This window comes from Rhyacophila brunnea, unplaced genomic scaffold (genome assembly GCF_057557595.1).
Source record: "Rhyacophila brunnea isolate RB1 unplaced genomic scaffold, BYU_Rbru_1.0 scaffold_21, whole genome shotgun sequence".
Classification (NCBI taxonomy): Eukaryota; Metazoa; Arthropoda; class Insecta; order Trichoptera; family Rhyacophilidae; genus Rhyacophila; species Rhyacophila brunnea.
The window spans coordinates 25,498,593-25,522,089 of record NW_028232871.1 but is presented as its reverse complement, the minus strand read 5'-3'; the positions used below and the strand labels follow the sequence as shown (position 1 = coordinate 25,522,089).

General features: G+C 35.8%; 1 protein-coding gene across 1 annotated transcript; it reads right to left on the bottom strand.

The window, feature by feature from the left end:
- Positions 1-89: 89 nt before the first annotated feature.
- LOC147070899 (uncharacterized) lies at positions 90-21,683 on the bottom strand. Its single transcript, XM_085949090.1, has 4 exons — positions 21,540-21,683; positions 2,599-3,939; positions 2,022-2,114; positions 90-1,706 (listed from the first exon to the last, which is right to left on the bottom strand). The coding sequence occupies exons 2-4, from the start codon at positions 3,906-3,908 to the stop codon at positions 662-664; spliced, it is 2,448 nt and encodes an 815-aa protein (XP_085805216.1). The 5' UTR covers positions 3,909-3,939; positions 21,540-21,683; the 3' UTR covers positions 90-661.
- Between the last annotated feature and the right edge of the window lie 1,814 nt (positions 21,684-23,497).

The following is a 23,497-nucleotide window of genomic DNA, read 5'->3' as shown; positions in this document are numbered from 1 at the left end:
TTTTCCCTACATCCATTACTGAGAATGAATTTCGGTTAGATATATCTTTATAACGGGTATGGATTGTAAAAAAGAATAATTTTATTAATACATTTATTCATTACAAACTAAAATACAATAGTAAAATTGTCTTTCTTAAATTAAAATAACATAAAAATAATTTGGATTCACATATTATGCAACAAAATTTTAACAGATCACTCGGGACAATGTTTACGGTAAATAATGTTGACAACATAATCACTATTATGAATCGAAAACTTAAGACTACAATCTATATTTTACAACTTCAATAGACAAAAATGGGTTGTTTTGGAGATGGTAAATTTGGTAACACTGAAATATGACAGCTGGAGTTAACCACAATGGTGACCATTTTACAATATTCACTCATAAAATGGCTAATATTTATTTATCACATTGAAACTTTCAAAGGAAGTCGGGTTTTCATACTATTTTAACATTGTTTCAAGCTTTTATGCCGGCTGCCATCTTATATTCCATAGATAATAAAAAGGAGGTTCTTACTAGTATTACCATAAAATTATTTCCGGGAGACGTCCGGCAATAAGGTAAAATTAACGGCAGGTACACTAAGAAGCTAAATCTACTTCATTCAAATGTAGGCACTGATTTCGAGACGACACGAGTAGACTCAACATTAATTATTTGGTTTCATTTTTTTGTTTTTACAATACTGATAATGGATGCATATTTCGAATCTGCGTTTAAATTTCAAGCGGCAAAGCTTGCACCTGAAGACGACATTTGGTTTTTTGTTCATCGAACTGTCAAGAAAGAAAGTGCAGGCAATTTTTCTGGCCCTCATCAGAGCAGTTCGCTCGTCGACTTCTTTCGGGACGTGAGACTTTTCAAACGTCTGTATCATCTTCTGCAGCTTACCGTACACTGATAGAGAAATTTTTCTTTTAGCGGAGGGTTTCCTGTTCATGTTGATGTTTAAAGCGGGCAATCGGTTCTCTTTATGCTTAACCAGGTTGCATATGATTTGGTCTATCTGTTTTAAATTATTCGAAGGAGCTAGGGAGACTTTGGTACGGGGGAAAGTTATCCGAGCCGACGGCGTGACATCGTCGTGTATGGAAGTGATTTCATTTGTGGCCAGCAGACCGGTCGGAGGGTCCGACGCGATCTGAATAACTTTCTTGGGTCGGCTCTGCTTCCTGGATCTCTTGGAGTGCCTGCCGTTTTCGTCCAGGTCCCAAACGACCCCGCCCGAATCGTCCAAACCCTCGAGCCGGAAATCGAAGAGGGGCGAGGCGGAGTTGGAGACGAGGAGGGGGGAGCGCAGGGAGGAGGGGGGGCAGACGGGCGAGTGGCGGCGCGAATGCTCGCTCAGCAGACTCGCCGTCTTGAATGACGCAGAGCAAATATTGCACGAGAAATTGGACTTTTTGTTTTCCTTATCGTGAGACCTCTTCTTCTTGGGCGACCTCCTCTTGGGCTCGGGGGCGCGAGCGGGAGATGCGGCGGTCGCCGCGCCGGCGTCTCCCGCTTCAGGAAAATCCTGAACACTGCGCTCTGGGAGGGGGGCGAAAGCCTTCCCATCGGAGTAGTCATCCTGGTCGGAGCCGTCTGACGCCTCCATGTAGTTGAAGAGGCGCGCCGCCCCCTGCTGTCGAGGGGGACGCCACTGCCTCACAGCGCCCACGCCGCCCCCGCCGCCGCTTCCATCGCCCGGGGAGCTGTCAGCGGAAAAGACCTTCATCAAAAAATTAATATCACTCTGCCCTCGGCGAGGGTCGATCCGTAGACGGGCCCTGGCTAAATGTTGCGTGCTGTGTTAATGCCATTGTTAATTGACGCCCTGATCTCTTAGAAGGTAAATGCTTAATCATAATAAATCATAAGAGCGAAACTAAAAGGAGGGGTCGAAAGAATGAAAGAAGACAAATTAGTGTGTTAGAATAAAAATAGTGAGACGAATAGAAAATGACACCGACACCGAGGAGTTCCCTTGCTAAGCGTATCATGCCAAAAAGAAGGATTGAAATTTTTACCCAAACGTTGGCATCAGCGGGGTGGAAGGGGCTCCGCTGTAGCCTGCCCTCAGCATCGTGTTGGGAACTTTGATATTGCGATTTTCCACATGGCTGAAATCAATAAAAGTAATATTTCAAAAGTTATATCCAAAGAAATTAGATTATAAATAGAAGGAGACTTATACGTTATTTCTGAAATAACATTTGACAGTATTTAGCAAATTCATGATATTGTTAACATCATTCAGTTCCCATTCCGATTTTTTTACTCATGTGATGGCTGCCATTTTTTATGTTCATTGTGATTAACTTAAGCTGTTTTACACAAATTGTATAATAATGCAGAAGTGTAGTATTATTAACGCCCACGATAACCGAGCAGCTTTTAATGTCGTGATCAAATTCTGAATTAGAAATGAACTGCAATGCTAAGTTACTTGTAGCTAACTCAATCAGTGGACCAGAGGTCCTTTTTTTGCTTCAATGTCAAATGTTCAGGCTCCATCTCTATAGAAGAAGGATTTTTAGTGTCTTTGGTTAAACCAGATTTAAGAAAATTATCACTAATTCATAATTAAATAGGTATCAAACTCACTGCTGTTCTTGAAGATGGATGTTGAGTTGAGCCTGATCTTCGGCTAAGAAAGAGCATTTCCCGCAAGCCTTTTTATTGTGGACTTTGGACACATGAGTAGAGAGTCTCTCGGAGCGGGCGGCTTTATAATCACAGAGGGCGCAGACAAAAGGTTTCAGATGAGTATTCAGATGGCGTTTCAGGCACCAGTTATCGACGCCAGACCACGGACAATAGCAGCATGAATATCTTTTCTCCCCTTTCTTTTTGGTACCGTTGTTTTTGGTAAGAGCGTTTCCGTCGTGTTCCGATTTGATCTGGTGAATGTTGTGTTCGTTTTTCGGATGCGAGGGTCTCGAATAAGCCTGTTCGGCGGGACCCGGTGCATTGGATTGCGTCATCGGATCCGGAGCGGGTTTAGGATAGTAGTTCCCCGGAGACGACTTCGGTATCTGTCTTCTTATTCTATTTAAATCGTAAGGATGGTCTCGATGCATTCTTAAGAAATGTTTCTTGACATGATCTGCACGGTTGAATTGTTTTTGACACACGTAGCATTCGAAAGGTTTTTCATCACGATGTATGTTTTCGTGGCGCGTAAAAAGATCTCTGCGATCAGTGGCATAAGGGCATGCGGGGCATCCGTATCTTTTAGCGGCGCCCGCCACCGCCGCGGGGGTGACTGCGGGCGGGGAAGCGGCCGGAGCCCTTCCGACGGCCGCCGGCGCCGGCTGAGGAGATGACCCGTCCACCTTCACTTTCAGCCGTTGTAAATATTTGGTGACTTCGTCGAGAACAGGATTATTCTTGACGAGGGAATCGGTGCCCCTGTCGTCGGGCATGCTGTGCTCCCTGACGAGATGTATGCGCACGCACCTCGCCCACGCACTGCCGTATGCGCACTGCGGGCACTGGAAGACCCTGGCGTTGGAGTGGGTGCCGAGCCAGTGCTCCGCCACCCTGGATAGGAAGCCCACACACTCGCAGTCCACGCACTTGAAAAGCTTCTGCGCAGGGTTGTAGCTGGCGATGCGCGACGCAGTCCACTGCAATGACTCTTCGGTGGCCGTCCACTTGTCCTCGGCCGCGGGGTTGGTCTTGGGTTGAAAGTTGGCGTGCAGAATGCCTGGTGGTGGGAAGCCGTTCTGCATGAGGGCGGCAAGGCCGAACGCCGTGATGTGGTCCTCCGGCTTGAGCGAGGAGCCGTCGTCGTGGTCCGAGCCCCGCTCCGGGAAGTCGAGCGCCCCCTCCTCCCCGTACAGCTTCTTGGTGATCTCTTTGAACATGTCCTCGCAGTCCAAGGCCAGAGGCCCGGGCAGCGCCACCTCCATGTCAGCTGCGCGAGACGCCCATTCTCCGACACTGCAAATAATCTATCTTTCAAAACAATGTCATAAACAAAGATGTTGAGAAGCAGGTTTAGTTTGGTCGTAAATGATAGCATCCATAGGAAGTTATTAACGGAAATATAAGCATAGTCCTATAATAGCATTCGGCTGTATGTTTCAAATGAGATACTGTGTGCAAAATATGTGCTTAGGTTCAATTCGATTCGAAACACCACATCAATCAGATAAAATGCAGAAACAAAATACAATATTTTATCATTTTAAAACAAGTATGTACCTATCTAACTAAATAACTATCTACTTAATTAATACAATTTTTTGAATGACGTTTTATTCCATATACAATTTTTTTAAATTTAATTTAAATAGATAGACAGGTATTTTTCAACAAGCACAAATTATGTAAAACTATTTCAAGAAATTTTTATAATAGCAATAATTAATACCTAATCTTAATATCATCCGCCGTAATATCCCTTTCATCATAAGATTGAGGTTATGTAATTTAAAACATATTTTTCTAATAAAATCATTCAAAATATTTCGAACTTTTGCCGTCCGGGTTTTTCGCATCCCTAACATCGCCGCTTGGCGCGACCTGTGTGAATAAGGTGTGAATCTATTGGTCAAAGATTTTCATTACATTTGCCTGTTTCGATATCCGAGAAGACCGGTAAACACACAAAAATTCTGTTACAATATTAAATTATTAATATTAAAAATTATTATCCCGTTATGTGGAGAAGATAATAATATGAATATCGTAGATCAGTCAGATGTCGATAACCAGCGGCGTTTGTTGCGGCACATAAATCGTCAATCATACAGCGCTCGAAATGGAACAGTTTACGAACCGGAGCGCTCGAATATTTTCTGAAGATATTATTATTTACATAGTTATCAAATTTTATGTGTATTTTATAAAAATAAGTGTGTTAGATTTTCTATTATATTATGGTCTATCTAGCTCAGATGGTCAAAATATTTAACGGCGCTCCGGTGCGTTCCGGTCCATTTCGACCCCTGCAATCATACTAACATAGCATGTGAGCCGTGTGTTAATAAAATTATTCCAAGTATATTTTTAAATGAATAAAATGGTATTTAAACAAACACAAGATGCACTTTTTGGTATTATTCACGAATTAGAAACTGTATCGACTACAAGATTTATGGATTTTAATAAATAAAAATTAGAAAAATGCGAATGTGTGTAGATAATAATTTATTAATGACTGCATTTACAATAAAAAATTGGAATTACAACATATCTAATGTTTTGTCACCGTTGTTTTTTCATGTTCTGTTTATCGCTGTTCTGTTCCATGTCCACATTTCCTACCATGAGTTTTAGAAAGCACAATTTTTCTTCCCGCCTGGCTGATAAACATCTGGATTTTTCAAGTCGAATTTGGCCATCACGTTTTTAAATGGATTTAAACAGTGGATTTAAACATTTAAACGGAAAACATTCGCTTAAAACACATTTCACAGTGATACAGGCAGTGGTGTACGAACTGCAATTAATTGTTTTAAATTAGTAGAAGATGACATAAGCTGTATAGACAAGGGCGGCACGTCGCCTAGGGATGTCACTAAACACACTAATATTATTTACAATTTACAACTAAGCCTTCTTCTCCGCCAAATTGGCTCTCAAGCGAAGAACGAACCCTACAATGTTGGTAGCACCTCTTTGGTTTGTGGTTTGGCGCATTTTGTATTAAGAATCTTGGAGGTATGTAGGTAGTTCGATTTTCGAGTCGAGCAATAATTACTGTATGTACCTACGTGTGGTTCTACTGGTAACAAATTCATTATTTCCTTCTTCTATTGGCAACCCCAAGAAGAAAATGGCAACTCGCCTTATGGTTTGAAGTCTGTTGTTGTATGTGATTATAGATCTCAAAAAATGGTCAATATATTATTGCTTTTGGCTGCCTATACAAAATTGTCTAGAAAGTATTTATAGCTAGTCTTATATTCAAATATATGATTTGATAGGGCAATATGTGAAATGTATAAATTATAATCCTATGAATTTAATTATTTTGGCCATATCTGCACATAATATTACCATGACGTAATATATAATTAACTAATTAGGTGAATATTAAATTATAGTGGAATGCCATAGTAGAATGTTGTAAAATTGTCTTCAAAATTAACCTACAATGCAAAATCACTTGCAGCTAACTTCATTAGTAAACCAAAGGCCATTTTTTGTTTCAATTCCATACATATAATATGCTCTATCTATATAAACATAAAGTATAGATAGAACAACTTTATTTAAATCTTTAATCGCAATAGACTATGGACTATATACCCTATAATATAGTCCATCACAAAGTGAAGGCATTCGTAAAAAATTGGATCTTTGGAAATCAAAATTACGAAAAAAATAAGTTCGCCATGTTTCCACTTTTAAATTATTTCTGCGCCAGATATATTGAAGCAATCAAAAATCTATTTACTGAGTTCTTGGTTAGTTTGCTAATGCACTTTTCACATTATTTTGTTAATAGTAAAAAAAGGCGCTGCTTTGTTACAAGGCTTTTAAATATTTTATGTGATACCTATATGATGATTGATATATTTATTTAAATAAATGATAACTCCCGTGTATAATTTAGGAAACACTACATTAGAGCACCACACTGCCCTTAACCTCAGCGATAGGTGGGTGGGTCCGCCAAAGATCCTGGCCTGGGGGCCCGCTTCGGGATGTGGGGCCCATGAATCCATTTGTCAATGAAGGATGATGAATTTGGATTGACTACTATTGAAATTGATTGTGCTAATAAACATGCACATTCATCGCATGAACAACAAATTAATTTAAAAATGAATATAATATAAGTAGTAAAACCTTGTTTATTTTTATATTTTTTTTTTATTCTTGTATTAGTACCTACTTTCATTGTTGACCATTTAAAAAGGTGTCTGTAGTATTTAATGAAATAAAGGGGGGAGGCGCCAAGATTTTTTTTTTAAAAGGGAGGCGTAGTAACATAAAGTTTGGAAAACACTGATATAGAGTAATAGACTACACAAAGTGATGGGTATAATAATTAGTTGCTAGCCTACCCAAATACCTCATCTACATAACTTATTCGATGCAATTAATTAGAACAAAATACATACAATATTAAATACCCAATCGCAACAGGCTAATTACCTATAATAATATAACCGACGTCGATAGCTTTATGCTATAAATCCATTCCCAAGTACGGGATATATTTCAGACGCGGTGTAAGTGTTCCTTGTACCCAAGTTCTGGTACAAGGAACAAAGATTATCTGGTCAGCATTTTATGTGGGCGGCATCGGGGGTAGGCGGTCTGCGAAGGGCGGAAGAAGGGCGCTTATGGAATCAATACGTCGGGCGGGGGCGGGGGTGGAATTTACGCTCCCCCTTTCAACACCCCGCGCCGCGATTTACTCTTAGGTACACTTTTAGCTTTTCATTGCGTGTTGTCATTATATAAAATTAATGAACCACTTTTGTGCCATGCAGAATGGTGTTTCTCCACAATGACAGACGGAGCACATGGACACAATGACAGACGGAGCACATGGACACAATGTTAAAGAAGACATAATTTTAATGAATATGTTATTTTCACGCCTACATCATAATGATATGCATTTAAATGTGTCACGTAAATGTAACGCGGATTTAAATTTATGAGGGCAGTCGGCTCACTTTGTTTTGCTTGGGTTCTATGTCCTAAACGCAATGACATTAATATGGACGAATCATCTGGAAAAGAAAATGACACTCACTTTATTGTCGGGTCTGCCGAATGGCATAATCTGTTCTAACGCCATAATGACAATAAAGGTGATATTGCTATAAATTCCTGATGCTTTTTGTTGGGTCTGCCGAATGGTTCGGTTCGAACGGGTTCACTCAAATGAACATTGCCATTAGAAACACTGCTCTAACGCCATTACAATAAAGGTCATATTGCTATAAATTCCCGATGCGTGATATCGCATAATGGAAATTGCGTGACGTCTACCTATACATGCGAATTTACTTGCTAGCTACTGTATTGAGTGCGTCGTCCATTAATAATGTCATTGCCTGAACGTCATAAAGTACCCTGCTTCAAAGCCTTGGTTACGTGTATATCTTATTAACCTGTTCTATAACTATTACAAACAGCGGCCCTGTTTTTTAACTATTCTGAACGGCCAATTGATAATTTTCTCTCCATAATCGCAACCTTTTAAAGGCCTTTTCTAGCTACCAATACTTCTTATATAAATTATTCTAGCTACGAATTTATTCCTGTCGGAATCAGACAAAAGAGAAATTGTATTCAAACACAACATGAATGGGAACTAGCTTACACCATACCATATTGTGTGGTATAACAGGGTACGGATCTCCATTTTCATGACGTCATACGATTATTAAATCTTTAAAATATGCGTACATATTTCTCACAAATTGAGTACCTAGACATAAAATATTACCCAAAGTGTAACATAACATACCTAACTTCTCAAACAGACGTAGTTACACAAAAAAGTAATCCACTTATATTATTATGTGCCACCACTGTGATTTGCAATAATAATCTGGTAGAGAATGAAATACATTGCCATTTTTACTAGGTACGCTGTAAAGTTGGTAGTTATGGTTTTCATTTTATTTTTATCGTTGGGGGCCTCAAAATCTTCTAAAACCCGTCACTGCTGAGACTCGACTTCTGAAAAATACACCCACAAGAAAAAAAAATCTTACTGATTTATCTATGCATGTTTACTACATTTTCCACAACAAATGTGTAAAAATAATACAACATAGTCAGTCAAATCGAACAGGATATAGGTATGTGATGTTTCATGATGCTATATAATTATTATAGCTTGCGAAAACAAATACGAATGACTAACAAAGTTTCATAGGCACTATTTATGTCGGATCTAACAGTCTACATCCACCCTTCGTCGCTGATATAATATATATTTCTTTATATTGGTTGCTATTTTAGTAATTACTTATTTTTTATTAATTTCATGACTATTTATAATTTTGTATTGTATTTTATTAGTCATTGTTTCTATATTCTAAATAAAAAAATATGAGTACAAGTCAGTTATTTATTTATTTATAAAAAGAGTATTACGGCATTACAGCTATTGGCCAATGCGCCATAATACATAATAAATACAAAAATGTATAAAAACATCTTAATTACAAATAACAATAAAAAGACAGCATGTGTAAATATCAATGAAATATGATAATTTATACAATTATAAATTTAGCCTATTTAATACGTCCACAAACATTATATAGTTAATAAAAAACAAATCAACCTTTATGGTGTCATCAAATAAGCTAATTGCACGATACACAGCATCATGAAACATAACATCTGTCCTGCGACGAAGTATCTTGAAGACCGTGGAGCTACGAGTGATATTGGTGGGAACATGGAAATTAATATTTGCCAGTATATACGGATTGTAAATGAACCCACGAAGAAGTAAAAAGAAATGCTTTAAAAGAAAAATCACTCTTCGGGTAGACAGGGATTGCATTGATAGCATACCCAGAAGAAAACGAGTCGGAAAATTCATTTTATTGTCATTATCATAAGGAAAGAACCCGTATGTTCTTAAGTAGAGAAATCTAAGAAATCTATTGTGGACTCGATCCAACACAAATGATACGTATAATGTACGTAGCACTCGGACGTTTTCGAATGATTTTGAAACCCTCATAACAAAGCCAAGCATTTTGCTAGATCTAGTACTGATGTTAAGAATATGCTGATTGAAAGTGAACTTTGCATCATACAATACACCCAAATCTTTATCTTCATCTTTATCCTGGATATAGCGGCAAACACATTCTGAAAATAGCCGATATACTGGATTATTTGTTAGAATAACCTAACCTAACCTAAGCTAACCCAAACTAACAAATAATCCAGTGTATCGGCTATTTTCAAAATGTGTTTGTCGCTTTATCCAGGATAAGTGTATAGAACCAAAATACCTATGTCTTAAATTTGTTGAATTTCAGTTGCCTGGCGTCACTAAGCCCATGCTGTTACTACTCTACATTTTAATAATATTAGTCCGTAGGCCTTTCTAATCATTATCTCCAGTCAACCGCGTGCAAAGTCGTCAAAATGAGAATATCTCAAGAGGGGAGAAATCAACCCCATGTCTGTCTTTATTTCCAGCCAATGCCACCCCCACATTGGTTTTTTTAACCTCCGGCCGACGGCTGAGGGGTGTATTTCGAAAAAAAGGATGCGTTTGTAGGCCTACCGAAATAAACCTGTGGAAGACACAAAGAATAAAAATATAATCACGTAATAAACTGCCTCGGATTGAGTTAAGAATATTAATAATTTGTCGTATATAATTGTACGTCTTTATTAGAAAAATATTGACAATAATATAAAGTATATTGAACTAATTATATACCTACCTAATAATTATCTCAAAATAATTACAAGATGAAAAGAACTTTTTATATACAACGTTTTTAAATTTTCTGTTGAATCATATAAACTTGACATGCTATGTATTAATAATTAATTAGGACAAATAAGGCAATTGTCAACAAATCATTTTTTTTTTGCTATTTTGCAACAAACAAACAAATATAGAATACTGAAATGTCATTTTTATTTCCATAGTAACGCACGGATATATTGATAATTTAGTTGCTAGGACCACCCCCTTAGCAACCAATAATAGTGGATTGGATTACGGATTTCTTCCGAAATAACTTTCCATACAAAACAGAATTAACTGAAAATGAATTCAATTCTACTTAAAGATGGCTAAAAGTATTAAAAGAATGCATTGGCATCGTGTTCTGATATTTCTAAAAGTTTCAAATGTCTAGCTAGTCGGGAAGTTAGTTAAAAATCGATAGCAAGATTTGTATTGGATAAACAACCACCGGACAATAATAAGAATACGACCTAATAAAAACGTTGTGAAATATTATTCGATCTGTAAAATATCCAAAATTATGTATGATTTAATGGCATAATTTTAGATATTCTATAGATAGATAGACGAGTATTTTTGACTAATATATTCTATTATGGCTTGTCTTTCGCAGGGTATAATTAAATATTAATTAAAAAGCGCTTGATAATTTTACGAAAATATTAAGAAAGTTTATATTCAATTATTTAATTTTATATGTATTTTATCAAAAGAAGTGTGTTAGATTTTTTGTTATACGGCCTATCTAGCTCATACTGTCAAATATTTTTTCCACGAGACGGAGCGATAGTTTTGGGGATTTTATGAACCGGAACGGCGCTCCATTTCGAGCCCTGGTTTTACTTCAATTGGGCGGTTCAATGATAACAAATACGTATGACTGACAAAGTTTAATGTGAACTATTTATGGTGGATCTTAACAGCCTACCTCCACCCTTCGACAATTTTACCTAATATACGTTATTATAATGTTAAAAGATGATCAGCAAATCCTGTATGATGAATAAGTTATGTGACATAGTTACAATTATTATTTTAGCTGTATAGCCCTAGTTCTACAGGGAAACAACTACGTAAGAACTTAGCTCCATAGATTAACATTAACGTATTTTTTCGCCTTATACGCGGTGTAAATGAGTACTCTACCATTATTAATAGTAGGTATTGACCTGATTTTAGGTTCCCTAACTCCACCCGTCATGTATGACAGCCGCATTCCACGACGCTTAAAACGTGTCTGAAAGAAAAGATTTTACATGGTCACTACGGAGCCGCATGGAACTGATATAACAACCATTCAGTGGTCTAGAATTTTTTTAGATATAAAATGGTAGCATTGACTTGTGTGTTCCTGATAATTGTCTTAAAATCGGGAGCATCAGTTGTTTGCCCTCCCAAGCTGCAGAACTAACCTGCCATTGGTAACGCCAATTGTTTTAAGTTATCTACCACAGCCTACCTACCTTCAACAAGCACCCTTTGCCAGTAACTTCCCGTGGGGGTAGGTAGATTGAGCGTCCCTTGGGGGCGGCAGTTACTCGAAGGGCGGCAAATCGAAGAAAATCATTTGGAATGTATATAACCTAAACTTAGTAATAACGAAAATATCTTTCCATTAAAAAAATTAACTCACTGGTTTTGTCGGGTTCGCGATATCTAGTTTACTTCCGTTGCCCTTCGACGTCCTTTATGACCAGAAACGACACGTGCAGATTTGCGAATAATAATTAGTCTTATATTTTGTTAGCAATGTATCCTTAGTCTTTACAACACATTTCTTAGATATTGGACTCATGAAAGGATGATAAAAAATGAGGCGGCATTTTGGCGTAGCGTAGGGGCGGCATTATCACTGCCCTTCGCCACTGGATGATACCAAGGCCCAGACACCCATCGAGCTAAATATAACCTACATATTATATTGTTATTCTGGTTAATGGTTAATGGTCTGGTTAATACTAATAATTAAGGCTATACCTCAGCTGGGACACGGTCTAAAACGATCGTGACTACGCGACGCGAAGATTGTGCAAACGACGCCTGCCGAAAGAAATATAATGTGTCATATAAATCCAACATGCGTCCATTTAATGTTCTGTTTATTGTTCTATTAGTAACAATAATAATATATTCATTGACATGTTTTCTTTTTCAAGTAAATGGGTAACGTTTTTAGTCATCTTTACACGATTTAAAAATTAATACCCCCGTCGCCATCACGAAACAATTTGACGTATTCACACCTTGATTGCCAGCGAGTCCAAAATATTGTCGCGCCTATAGTTGAAAATTATTTGCCGTTTCACTGAAGTATCGTCTTAAAGTCAAAATGTTTTTTTTTTCAAAAGCAACTTAACGCGTTAAAACTGCTAAATGTCTCTTACGCGACAGTAAAATATAGGAATAATAAAAATTATAATTACTGCAGCTACAAGTTGCATTAAAAAGAGGGGGAGATTCTTCCTCTGAGAAATAATGCGAAAGAAATGCCGGCCACAGACGGACAGTTCTCGTAACAGGTTGAACATGCCAGTTAATAACTATACAGTTATCTTTGGTAGATAATCTGCGGCGCCCATAGACGGACACTTTTCGACCTTTCAGATATGTGCCATGTTCAAACTGCCAGCGACCCCCCACTCCCGTGTTTTTGTAAAACTGTTGGAATTTCAACTAGCCGAAAGTTCTCGTTTGACGTTAGATGCTGGTAACGTAAAGTAGGAGTAGCTGGCGCGATTTGGCGGCAAATTTTGACAGTTCTGTCATAGTTCGTTCGTAAGAAGTATATTATTTTTGTTGCGTGTTAGTTCTTTTGCGAGATACTCATATTATATAATTACGAATATTGTGGTGTCAACTAGGTACCGCAAACAATATTTTCCACTACTTAAATGTAAATAAAAAAATAAAATGTAAACTTGATGTAAAATAAATCTAGACAAAAGAAATATGTACTTACGTAAATTTAGTATTAAGTTAATGTTATAATATGTACCAAATTAATAGATATTATTCAAAACCAATAAGTAAATTGTTTTGGTGATTGAATAAAACATATTACACAAATTTAATGTATATAACCCTGATTTAAATAAAACAATACGTATGTATTTTATCTTAATTAAATTTTATTAAAACAACAATAAGTATACTATGAATAATTTATTCAAAATAAAAGAATCTGGACATATATTTACACAAACAATAAATTGTAATCATAATAAATCTAACAAAGTAAAAATATTCGTAGATCAATCGTTCGTTCAAGTATACCCTACTTAAAACTAATTTAACACATGGCACCCCTGTGTATGATCTCGGCGAACATAACCTCCATAGTTTTTGACACTTGATCTGCCACAGACAATAACTGTACGTATATGGGCACGTCTGTTGACAGTTCGACAGATTTTAAATGGGGTAGTTAAACTGATCTGTGGTGTGTCCACTAACGTACAGTTATTGAACAGTTATTGTCTGTGCCATGTTCAAACTGCTACGAGAACTGTCCGTCTATGGGGGCCTAAACAGCACAGGTGTTTCTTTTTTCGTGGGCAGAAGCGGGCGGCAGGTGGGCTGTTGTAATTGTGCTCCGTGGGTTAACTATGACGTCACGAGTGCCCCCAAAAACATTTTATCCGACAGATAGAATCACTTATGTGGTGTGTTTAAAAAAAACTACGAAGTCACCGTTATACAATACTTCCTTATGTACGTTTATCAGTAATCTTGGTTTAGTTCTCGATATTATTTAATCTAAGTTCTCGATCTAAGAATGAAGTTATTTGCAATGTCATTATTAATGGACAACGCACTCAATACAGTAGCAAGCAAGTAAATTCGCGCATAGCGACATTCGCACATGTATAGGTAGACGTCACACAATTTCCATTATGCGATATCACGCATCAGGAATTTATAGCAATATCACCTTTATTGTAATGGCGTTAGAACAGTGTTTCTAGTGTCAATGTTCATTTGAGCGAACCGAACATTCGGCAGACCCGATAAAAAGCATCGGGAATTTATAGCAATATCATCTTTCTTGTAATGGCGTTAGAACAGATTAGGTATGCCATTCGGCAGACCCGACAAAAAAGTGAGTGTCATTTTTTTTCCAGATGCTTCGTCCATATTAATGTCATTGGTTATTTGTAATAAACTACTTCTTTTATGCAACGAGTAATTATTCACAAGATTTGAGAATGTAACATTCTATAATACATTGAACATACATAATTTGAAAACATCGCGTAGGTACATGTAGGTACCCACTAAAAAAAATCTTTTTTTTAAATACGACACTCGACGGGACATGAACCTGTAACTGCTAGATTCTAGACTGCAATTAAGCTACGGGCATCCTACTAAATAACGACGATTTCAACTAGTAGTTATAACCTATTATCTACTACTATTATCAATGCAAAGCAATTTGCGTTAATTCTTGGCTATCGGCTTCCGTGTTTTAAATCAACGTATCAATAAATGCCTTAATTACAAAACCAACGTCTGGTTTTCTCCACACACACAACTACTCAAAAATATTCTGGCCATAGAGCGAAAGGGAACAAGATGCTCAGGATATGGTGACTTGATAAAGGAGATACAGCATCAATGAGGGTTCTTGAAGACGTTGAATTATGATAATGATAATGGCAGAAAGTTGAACCAAGTCATAATATTGAGATTGGCCTACATAAGTACTGTTCATGGTCAAAATTATATTTTCTAAAAAAGATTTTCTCTAGTGGGTAGGTATATGCATGAGATATTTTCAAAATTGTGTCGCTAGATTTCAAAATCAGCCAAGTCCATAATAGATGAATAGGAGAAAAACAGCTTTTTGTCTTCTCAAATACACAGTCACAAGGGTGAAAGTTTATATTATTTCGAGTACTTATAGAATATTTAAAATTAATAAATTCCACATTTTGACAATGCAGAAATGTTTTCACAAAAAAGTAAAAAATACCTAAAGGTGGACTTGGCTGATTTTTAAAAGTAGCGACACAAAATGCTGTATGTTTGAAGTTATTTCTATTAAATTACGGATGTCCTACACGTGGAAAGAAATTGATTAATTAAAATAAAATACAATATATACAGCGGCGATTTTCTTTAACGCAATTTACGCAATAGATTTGTCATAAAATTTAAAAGTGGGCCTCGAAACAGACAAAACCAATTATTATTAAATTATACCAAATCTTATAAAGATGCGTATTTCTCACAAATTGCTAACCTACCTGTAAAGTATTAACCAAACTACAACAAAGCTGCAACTAACATCAAATGGGCATGATCACTCACACTGATACGTACTTGTACATATACAAAACACAAACCATTGGTTATTATTCTATATAGAACAGAAAGCCGAAATTCCTAAAACTAAAAAGCAGAATGTCTACTATCATTGACATCAAGCGGCTAAAAAATCATAAATTACGTTCTTTTTGGACATACGATACACTATACAGTGAAACGCCGATTCTAGTTTTCAATGGACACAAAAAAAACGATAAATGTGGGATATACCTATTTTTAATAAAAAACTCAGTTTTCTTCTGGATTTTTTTCGACGTCTTGAATTATTTTCAGCTTCTCAGATAGAGTTCTAGTTTTCTTCATGGGGGGGGGGCGTATTTTAGTTGCGACTTATTTGCGTGATACGAGATGCGAGGCAAGCCTGAGCGCCGACCGACCTGTTCAAACAAAGCGACGCGACTGAGAGGTCTCATATGAATCATATACAATTCTACGAAAGCGAAATGAACATTATTCAACAAAAACGATCAATCGGGATAATATTTGTGACGGGACCATAATATTTAGTTTAGACGATCGATCGAGGAAAACTATAGGATTATTGGCGGTGGTGGGTGTTTGGGGGGACTTTCTAAAATAAACGATCCATGCGGGAAAACGATTTATGCGAGAACGGTAGATCGGGGTTCCACTGTATATTATAATAGGCCATCCATGGACTCGAACCGTATGCTATACTAAGCTTATCTTTTATGATCATGGAAATATATTTCCACAAAGTATTTTATAAGCATTTGATCGTATCCGTTTATAGCATACACTTACACTTACAAATTAAGTGAAAATATATCGTCACTGTTCTGGCAGAAGACACTAATTCGAAAAAATGACATACCTATTGAGTTAGTTATACCAAAATGTTCCTTATTTCAAACTTTACCGTCTGGAAACCTTCTTAATAAATAAACAGTCTTTATTTTAAAGTCGTCCTTTTTACGATTACTTAATAAACTCACATGATAGACGATTTCAAACATTTTAACAACTTCAAATTCAAATTACTCAAAACTAGTATTCTCCAGTTAGTGTGTTCTGCCAGAACAGAGACGATATTTTCATGAACAAAAATCATAAGTTTAGTATGGCACACGGATTTAAACCGCATACGGTTTCAGTCCATGGCTCGTAAGGTAAAGAAATATGTGTGAAGAACAGCGGAAACGCATTTTTTCTATTTTCGCACTGTGTGCAACAATGACATGTCATTGGTGTGGCCAGACCCCTTATACTTTGGCCGCGAATATTACAGTAATTATTTATTATTTTTACAAAAATGCGGGCCGCTGGTTTAACGTCTAGACGTCGTACCACAAAACAGCGGGTGGGTAGGTATCACAACATTAATTTCTGAGTGCTCGCATTCGACGCATAACAGAGGAAGTTAGTATGAAAGTAAAGTATGCATGTTTGTAATTCAATCGTGGATCGGCACCTGCCCGCGGGCTGTTAAGGTGGGCGAACGGGAGAGGGGTCCTTCGCCCCCTTGCGCAGTTTGAAACCCCTTTCCCCCCACAATGAACCCCCGGGTGTCTGTAGCAGGTAAAAACCGTCCCTACGATTTCGAATCTAAAATTATTACATTCCCATCGTTTGTTTTAAGAATTTCTAAAGGTATTTATTTCTATGTGTCATTTTCGCTTGGTATAAAGTACAAGGCAGTAACTGACTCTCACACACTTTCGAGATAAATGACATAATGTGTTTTTTCTCAAACTTTAGTACTGTGAATTAATAAAAAAACGGTTGTAATTTTTATTAATAGGAAGTTAAAATACAAACAAATTAATAATAAGCAAGCAGTAACTGCAATGAATATGTGCAAATTACTGCCTTTTTGCTAAAAAAAATGTATTATTTTAGAAGATGTCTATTTGTTCACTAAAGATTTTAACGGTATTTTAGTGATAATACTGATTTTAAAGTGAACAGAATTTATAGCTTTCAAAATTACCTAACGGATGGCATTCATAACTCAATTTCACAAATTTTGTGAGTTACTGCCTTCTTCCTAAGAAGGGCAGAATAGTGTAATCATAGTAACATTATAAATGTCACACGTTTTGAAAAAAAAAACCTACTCTGTTGGTACCTACCTACCTTACTATTCTAACTTATTTTCTTGCCAATGGCTCTTCGACTATTATCCATATCTTCGATAATAGAGGAAGTAATCCAGATAAACCATTCGAGGTTTAGTAACTGCCCTAGAGCCTGAATTCAAAAGAGTCTGTTGGTATATTATAGTATATGTACCTACCTATATAGATACTAGTCGCGAGGGGTGGAGGTAGGCTGTTAAGATCCGCCATAAATAATACATACTAAACTTTGTCAGTCATACTTATGTTTTCATTGAATTAGGAATACATATTATTACAGATGGTGTTGGTTAGTATTATTTTAAAATTCATTAAGCCCTGCCTACCAAACCATAATCGATAAAAAATATTCTTCAATCCATAAATTATCTAAAATTACGTATGATTTAATTGCATATTTTTTAGATATTTTATAGATAGACGAATATTTGTTAACTATTACTTATTATGGCTTTGTAAACTCAGGGTTTAATTGAATTCTAAAAATTAACCAACACAATCTGCAATAATGTGTAGTCTTAGTTCAATGAAAACAAATACAATGTTTAGTGTGCAAAATTTGTGTCAGACAGCCTACATCCACCCTTCGCCACTGCTATATACTGGGGGTAACTAAGGTTTGCAATAATTAAATTGAAAATATTGGAATTACGATAATTCGGAATTAATCATTGATAACTCCAAAAAAACAACCCATTTTTATCACATAACCCATTCCATCACATAACTTTCACGGGACTACGATGGATGTTAACAATAATTTGCAAAAAATAACATAAGTTGATCACCAATCAAGAGAGTTCTACTAAATGTGAGATGTTTAGTATGTTTATTTGATAATAAATTATTCATATTTATGACGTCTGTTTATAGTAGACAATTATTTTTTTGTCAAAAACTCTTCAAATGTTTTTGTCTAATCATGGACATTGAAAAAATACTGGGATTGAAACTCCGGGACTCCAATACAAGATACTTATACAATAATAAATTAACATTGTTTGTAATTTTTTTCGGTGCACAAAATAATGCACCTGTATCATTTGTTCGAATGTCAGCGTTCGCAAGGCGCCGTGATTCGCTACCTCAAGCAGCACCGTCAGAATGTAAGCATCGAATAGACGGCGTTTGGTGACAGACACTGAGTTGAATGTTGCTCCAGCCATTCCAATTCGGATAACGAGCCACTTTGAAAGATACCATCTCCCGTGATGGTATTTGAAGCTGTCAAAACTCTCGATATTTCTCCCGTCGCTAATCAGGGGGAAATCTGGATCAGGACAAGTGCTAAAATATTCGAGACGAACTGTCGCGCAACTTGTCGATTATCTCTTGAATGCCCTCGAATAGCGTCAAAGGCGTATTCCAGACCCCACAAGGTATACCTCGATCAGGAGATATTAGGAGATTTATCGAACAAAAACATAAAAATTTTATTATTTCTTTGAAGCCACCAACACAGTGGCGACGGGTGGAGGTAGGCTGTTACGATTCGACACATATAGTGTATACTAAACTTTGTCAGTCATACATATTAATTGTTTTCATTGAACAAAGAATACAATTTGCAAAAGGTGCTGGAAGGATGCTGGTAAGTTTTAAAAAAAATCCATTAAACCCTGCCTAAGCCAAACCCATAAAAGTCTAGGTATACCACGGGCGATCCGACAAAAATAGTGCACATTTTTTCTTGTCATATTTATATTTTGTTTTCGTTGAATTAAGAATACATCTTACAGTGTCAGTTTTTTTTAATTCATTAAGCTCTGCCTATACCAAAAAATAATCTGTAAAAAATATTCTTCTCTCTATAAAATATCTAAAATTAAGGTATGATCCAATGGCATCATATTAAATATTTTATAGGTAGACGAATATTTTTTGACCATTATATTCTATTATGGCTTGTTTTACGCAGGGTTTAATTGAATTTAAAAAAAACTAACGATCACCATCTGTAAATTATTGTAGACCTAGTTCAATAAAAACAAATACGTATGACTGACAAAGTTTACTTTGGATTACATATTTTATTTATGTCGGAACTTAACAGCCTACCTCCACGTTTCGCCACTGATATAATATTTTATATTATGACAATAAAAGCCTAATCAAACGATATAAACATTTGCTATTGCAGTAAGGATATGTATAAGTACATACATTAATGGACGAAAATAATTTACAAACGATGGTTAAGTAGGTAATATTTTCTTTCAGCATATTAATAAAATTGTGCTATATGACTAGAACCACATGTTAATGGTAAACAACGTAGGTATAATTAATTAATCCGCATTTATAATAATTAACCCATTTTCGATGTACGCGCAGGACTTCTGTGAGTCTATGACATTTCCTACGTCAAACAGCATGCGTAGTTTTTTTGTTATTTTTAAATTCGCCGTTTTATGAATGACATTCTACTACTACTAAGCCGGGCAAAAAAAATAATAATAAAACCGACCGCACGTTCGCGAGCCAAAAATTTCATGTTGACAGGATGAAATAATAAACAAAATGAGAGAAAAAAATTAGCGACAGCGCATACCGGTGCAACGTGGGTGAATCCGCGGTGGGAGAGATCTCGCTTATAGGTTTATACCTAATTTATTATGAGACGTTTGTCGTAATCTAGCCACATCGGTTGAATATAAACAAAGCTTTCAAAAAAAAGAACAGTAAAACCAAAGACAATATTAGACAATAAGGGTAACACTGTATTGTTGCTATAATTCCTTATTTGAATAAATTTTGACGTTTAGTTTTACTGCCCACATGTGAATAAAATGACGTTTAGTTTAATTTTGCATTCTTGTTATTATTATTTTGAATGGTTTATAATTTTTTTTGTAAAATATTTATAGGAATGTAGGTATTACTAATAGAGTTTAATAAATATTGAAAGTAATTCCTAATCAAATTTGAAATTCGGATGCAGATAATAATTATTAGTCTGGACAAAATTAAATCAGAACAAAATACCAATATATTATACAAATTATAAAATATTTACGTATAAGCAAAGAATTATATAAAATTGTTAATAATCCTTATGATTTTAATTAGGTACTGACATTAATAGTAGGTACATACAAAGCGTTTTTTTACAATACAATTAAACAAAAAAATAATATAAAAATATCAGAATGAAAAAACAAGAAATTTATTATAATTTGAATATGTAGCAGACGCAAGTAATTTTGGGTAAATGTAAAGTCGTTAACATGATTTAAAATTAATATTTTTAGTAACACTTTTTTATTCACTGAGACGTTTTTTGTAATAACTAATGAGGCGAAACTGGTGCTATTCATAATACGAATTGAAATTCTAATGAATCCGGTGTGTTTGTTGTTATTTATAGAAACTGTGACAGATATTAAAATTTTTGTAACTAAATAAATTATTTTTTAAATGCACTTTTTAATGTTTAATGACTGGCAATAAAAATGAAATAATTACGAGTGACCGAGATGGATATACGGGTATCCGGTCTCTCTTGAAAGGGTATAATGAAGTTCGATCGAAACACATGCACAATACAACGGCAGTCTTTGTTGCGCCGAATAGTAAGGAAAGAAAGAAGGGTCGGGCGGTAGGTTGAAGCACAGTACAATAACACGAATATTCTCAACAAATGACTGATGTCATCAATTAACAGGTGTATAATAAGTCTCACTCACCGTGTATGATAGTTGTCTGTCGTTGGTGAGGATGTGAGATTAGATTTGGTAGGGTTTTGTGTTGACTGGAGCCAGTCAGTGGGCGGTTGGGGCACGCAGGAGTTATAGGAGACGTGCCACCCACTCGGCGGGCCGGGCTGCACTAGCGGCGGTGTGCGCCCACCCCCGGTGAGGGGCGCGTCGCCCCCCGCTAGCCCCCTGCCGCCCGACCTGCGCGATGCCCCCGCCGGCGCCCGCAATGGCCCGCCGATGTGACGAGGTAGCTTTCGAAATGCGTCACAGGGAACGACTTTTAATTAAAATAATATAAGTACTCACATAATATTTGGGTTACATTATGGATGGCCGTATACTATTGAGATCAAATAATGATGTGTTTTTTTCTTTTATAGTGTTAACTGTCAATTCATGGTGGAACTGCATTGTATTATTTGATTAATTTTTTGTTTAATTAAATAAAACACAATTTTATAGTACTATAAAATTACTATAAAATACTACTACTACTATAAGTAGGTACTATAAAATTGTGTTTTATTTAATTAAACAAATAATTAATCAAATAATAATGATGTGTTGTTCGTGAAGCATTTCACGAGCACCTACTTTTTAATCATTTCGAATTCTATATAAATATATATATGATTGTATTTCTCATTTACATACTTACCTATTTTTTTCATCTGTCTTTCCCTTTTGTAGGATTTATTTTGACATCAATTTCAATGCTAGACGGTCATTTGCTTCCAATAGAACAGTAAGTTCACGGTGAATTGTGATAAGCGAACCGCATACCACACCTACGTATAGTTTTCCGAATACCACTCTCCCACAGATCTCACAGATATTTAGGATGCTAATCACACCATCTAGCTTTTCATGTCTGTCCTATCATCAGTTGGACCGATCAGTTATTGCGACATGGTTTAAACGAGTGATAATTAATTAATCAGAGGCTAAATATTTCTAAAAAAACTGTCCAAAGTCGCGGTATTTTTTTCCGCCCAAAACAAGTGTCGAGAGTTTTGTTTTTCTTTTTTTTAAACAGATAGATAGATATTCGTGCGATTTATTTTTAATCTGTATACTCGTATTATGTTCCAATTAAAAAGTCTACGCAAAATAAACTGGTTCGTAAATCAAAAAATCGAAGTGAAGACGTTCCGCATAATTTTGTTTTAACAACTTTCATTCATTCATATTGCGGTAGTTTGTCAATGAGACAAAAAAACAGAATCACTGTGGTACAAATCACGTTAGACAATCTTTATTTTATTATTGACATATCGATACCCCACGTTCAATATGGGAACAACTCATAAAACCTTGTTCCAAGATAATGGCGTTTGAATTTTTTGCAGTAATTCTCATTTTAATTTTAAAGCCTTGATTTCGTTGAAATTGTATATTTTTTTATATTTAATTTAGTGGAATTCATCAATACACAATGAAATTGTACATTTTAATAAGGAATTAACCAATAAATTTGATTATATAACGGAATTACTAATTAATCTCAGAAAGGGTTATTCGATGTTATGACACATTGAAGACATTTTTGACTATTTTTTTGCTGACTACATCGAATGGCATTGTTAACTCAAAACCTTTAAATTTTGAGTTGTTCCCCTATTGAACTGTGGTATCGAATGTTGTTAATGTTGTAAACGTTTAGGTTAATTCATCTCTAATTTATATGATTTGGTAGCCGTAATCAAAACTGAAAATACGCCGCCATAATACAAGTTGTGTACAAACTTAAAATTTCTTGAATAATAATTCAGTGTCTTCGTTCTTTGAAGCATTCTTCAATTCTACAACAAAACATTTCAAACTGCATTCAAGTGGAGGTATACCTACCTACAGTTCGTAGTTATAAATTTAAATGTGTACTGCTGGTGTTAAAGTAAAATATTCTATATATTTATTATATACTTATATTAATTAATTGTATCATA

Coding starts and splice junctions, on each gene's coding strand:
- LOC147070899 (XM_085949090.1), bottom strand. CDS start 3,908: ATGGAGGTGGCGCTGCCCGGGCCTCTGGCCTTGGACTGCGAGGACATG. Junction 2,115..2,598: donor ATCCATCTTCAAGAACAGCA/GTGAGTTTGATA, acceptor TATTGATTTCAG/CCATGTGGAAAATCGCAATA. Junction 1,707..2,021: donor CCGCTGATGCCAACGTTTGG/GTAAAAATTTCA, acceptor TTCCGCTGACAG/CTCCCCGGGCGATGGAAGCG.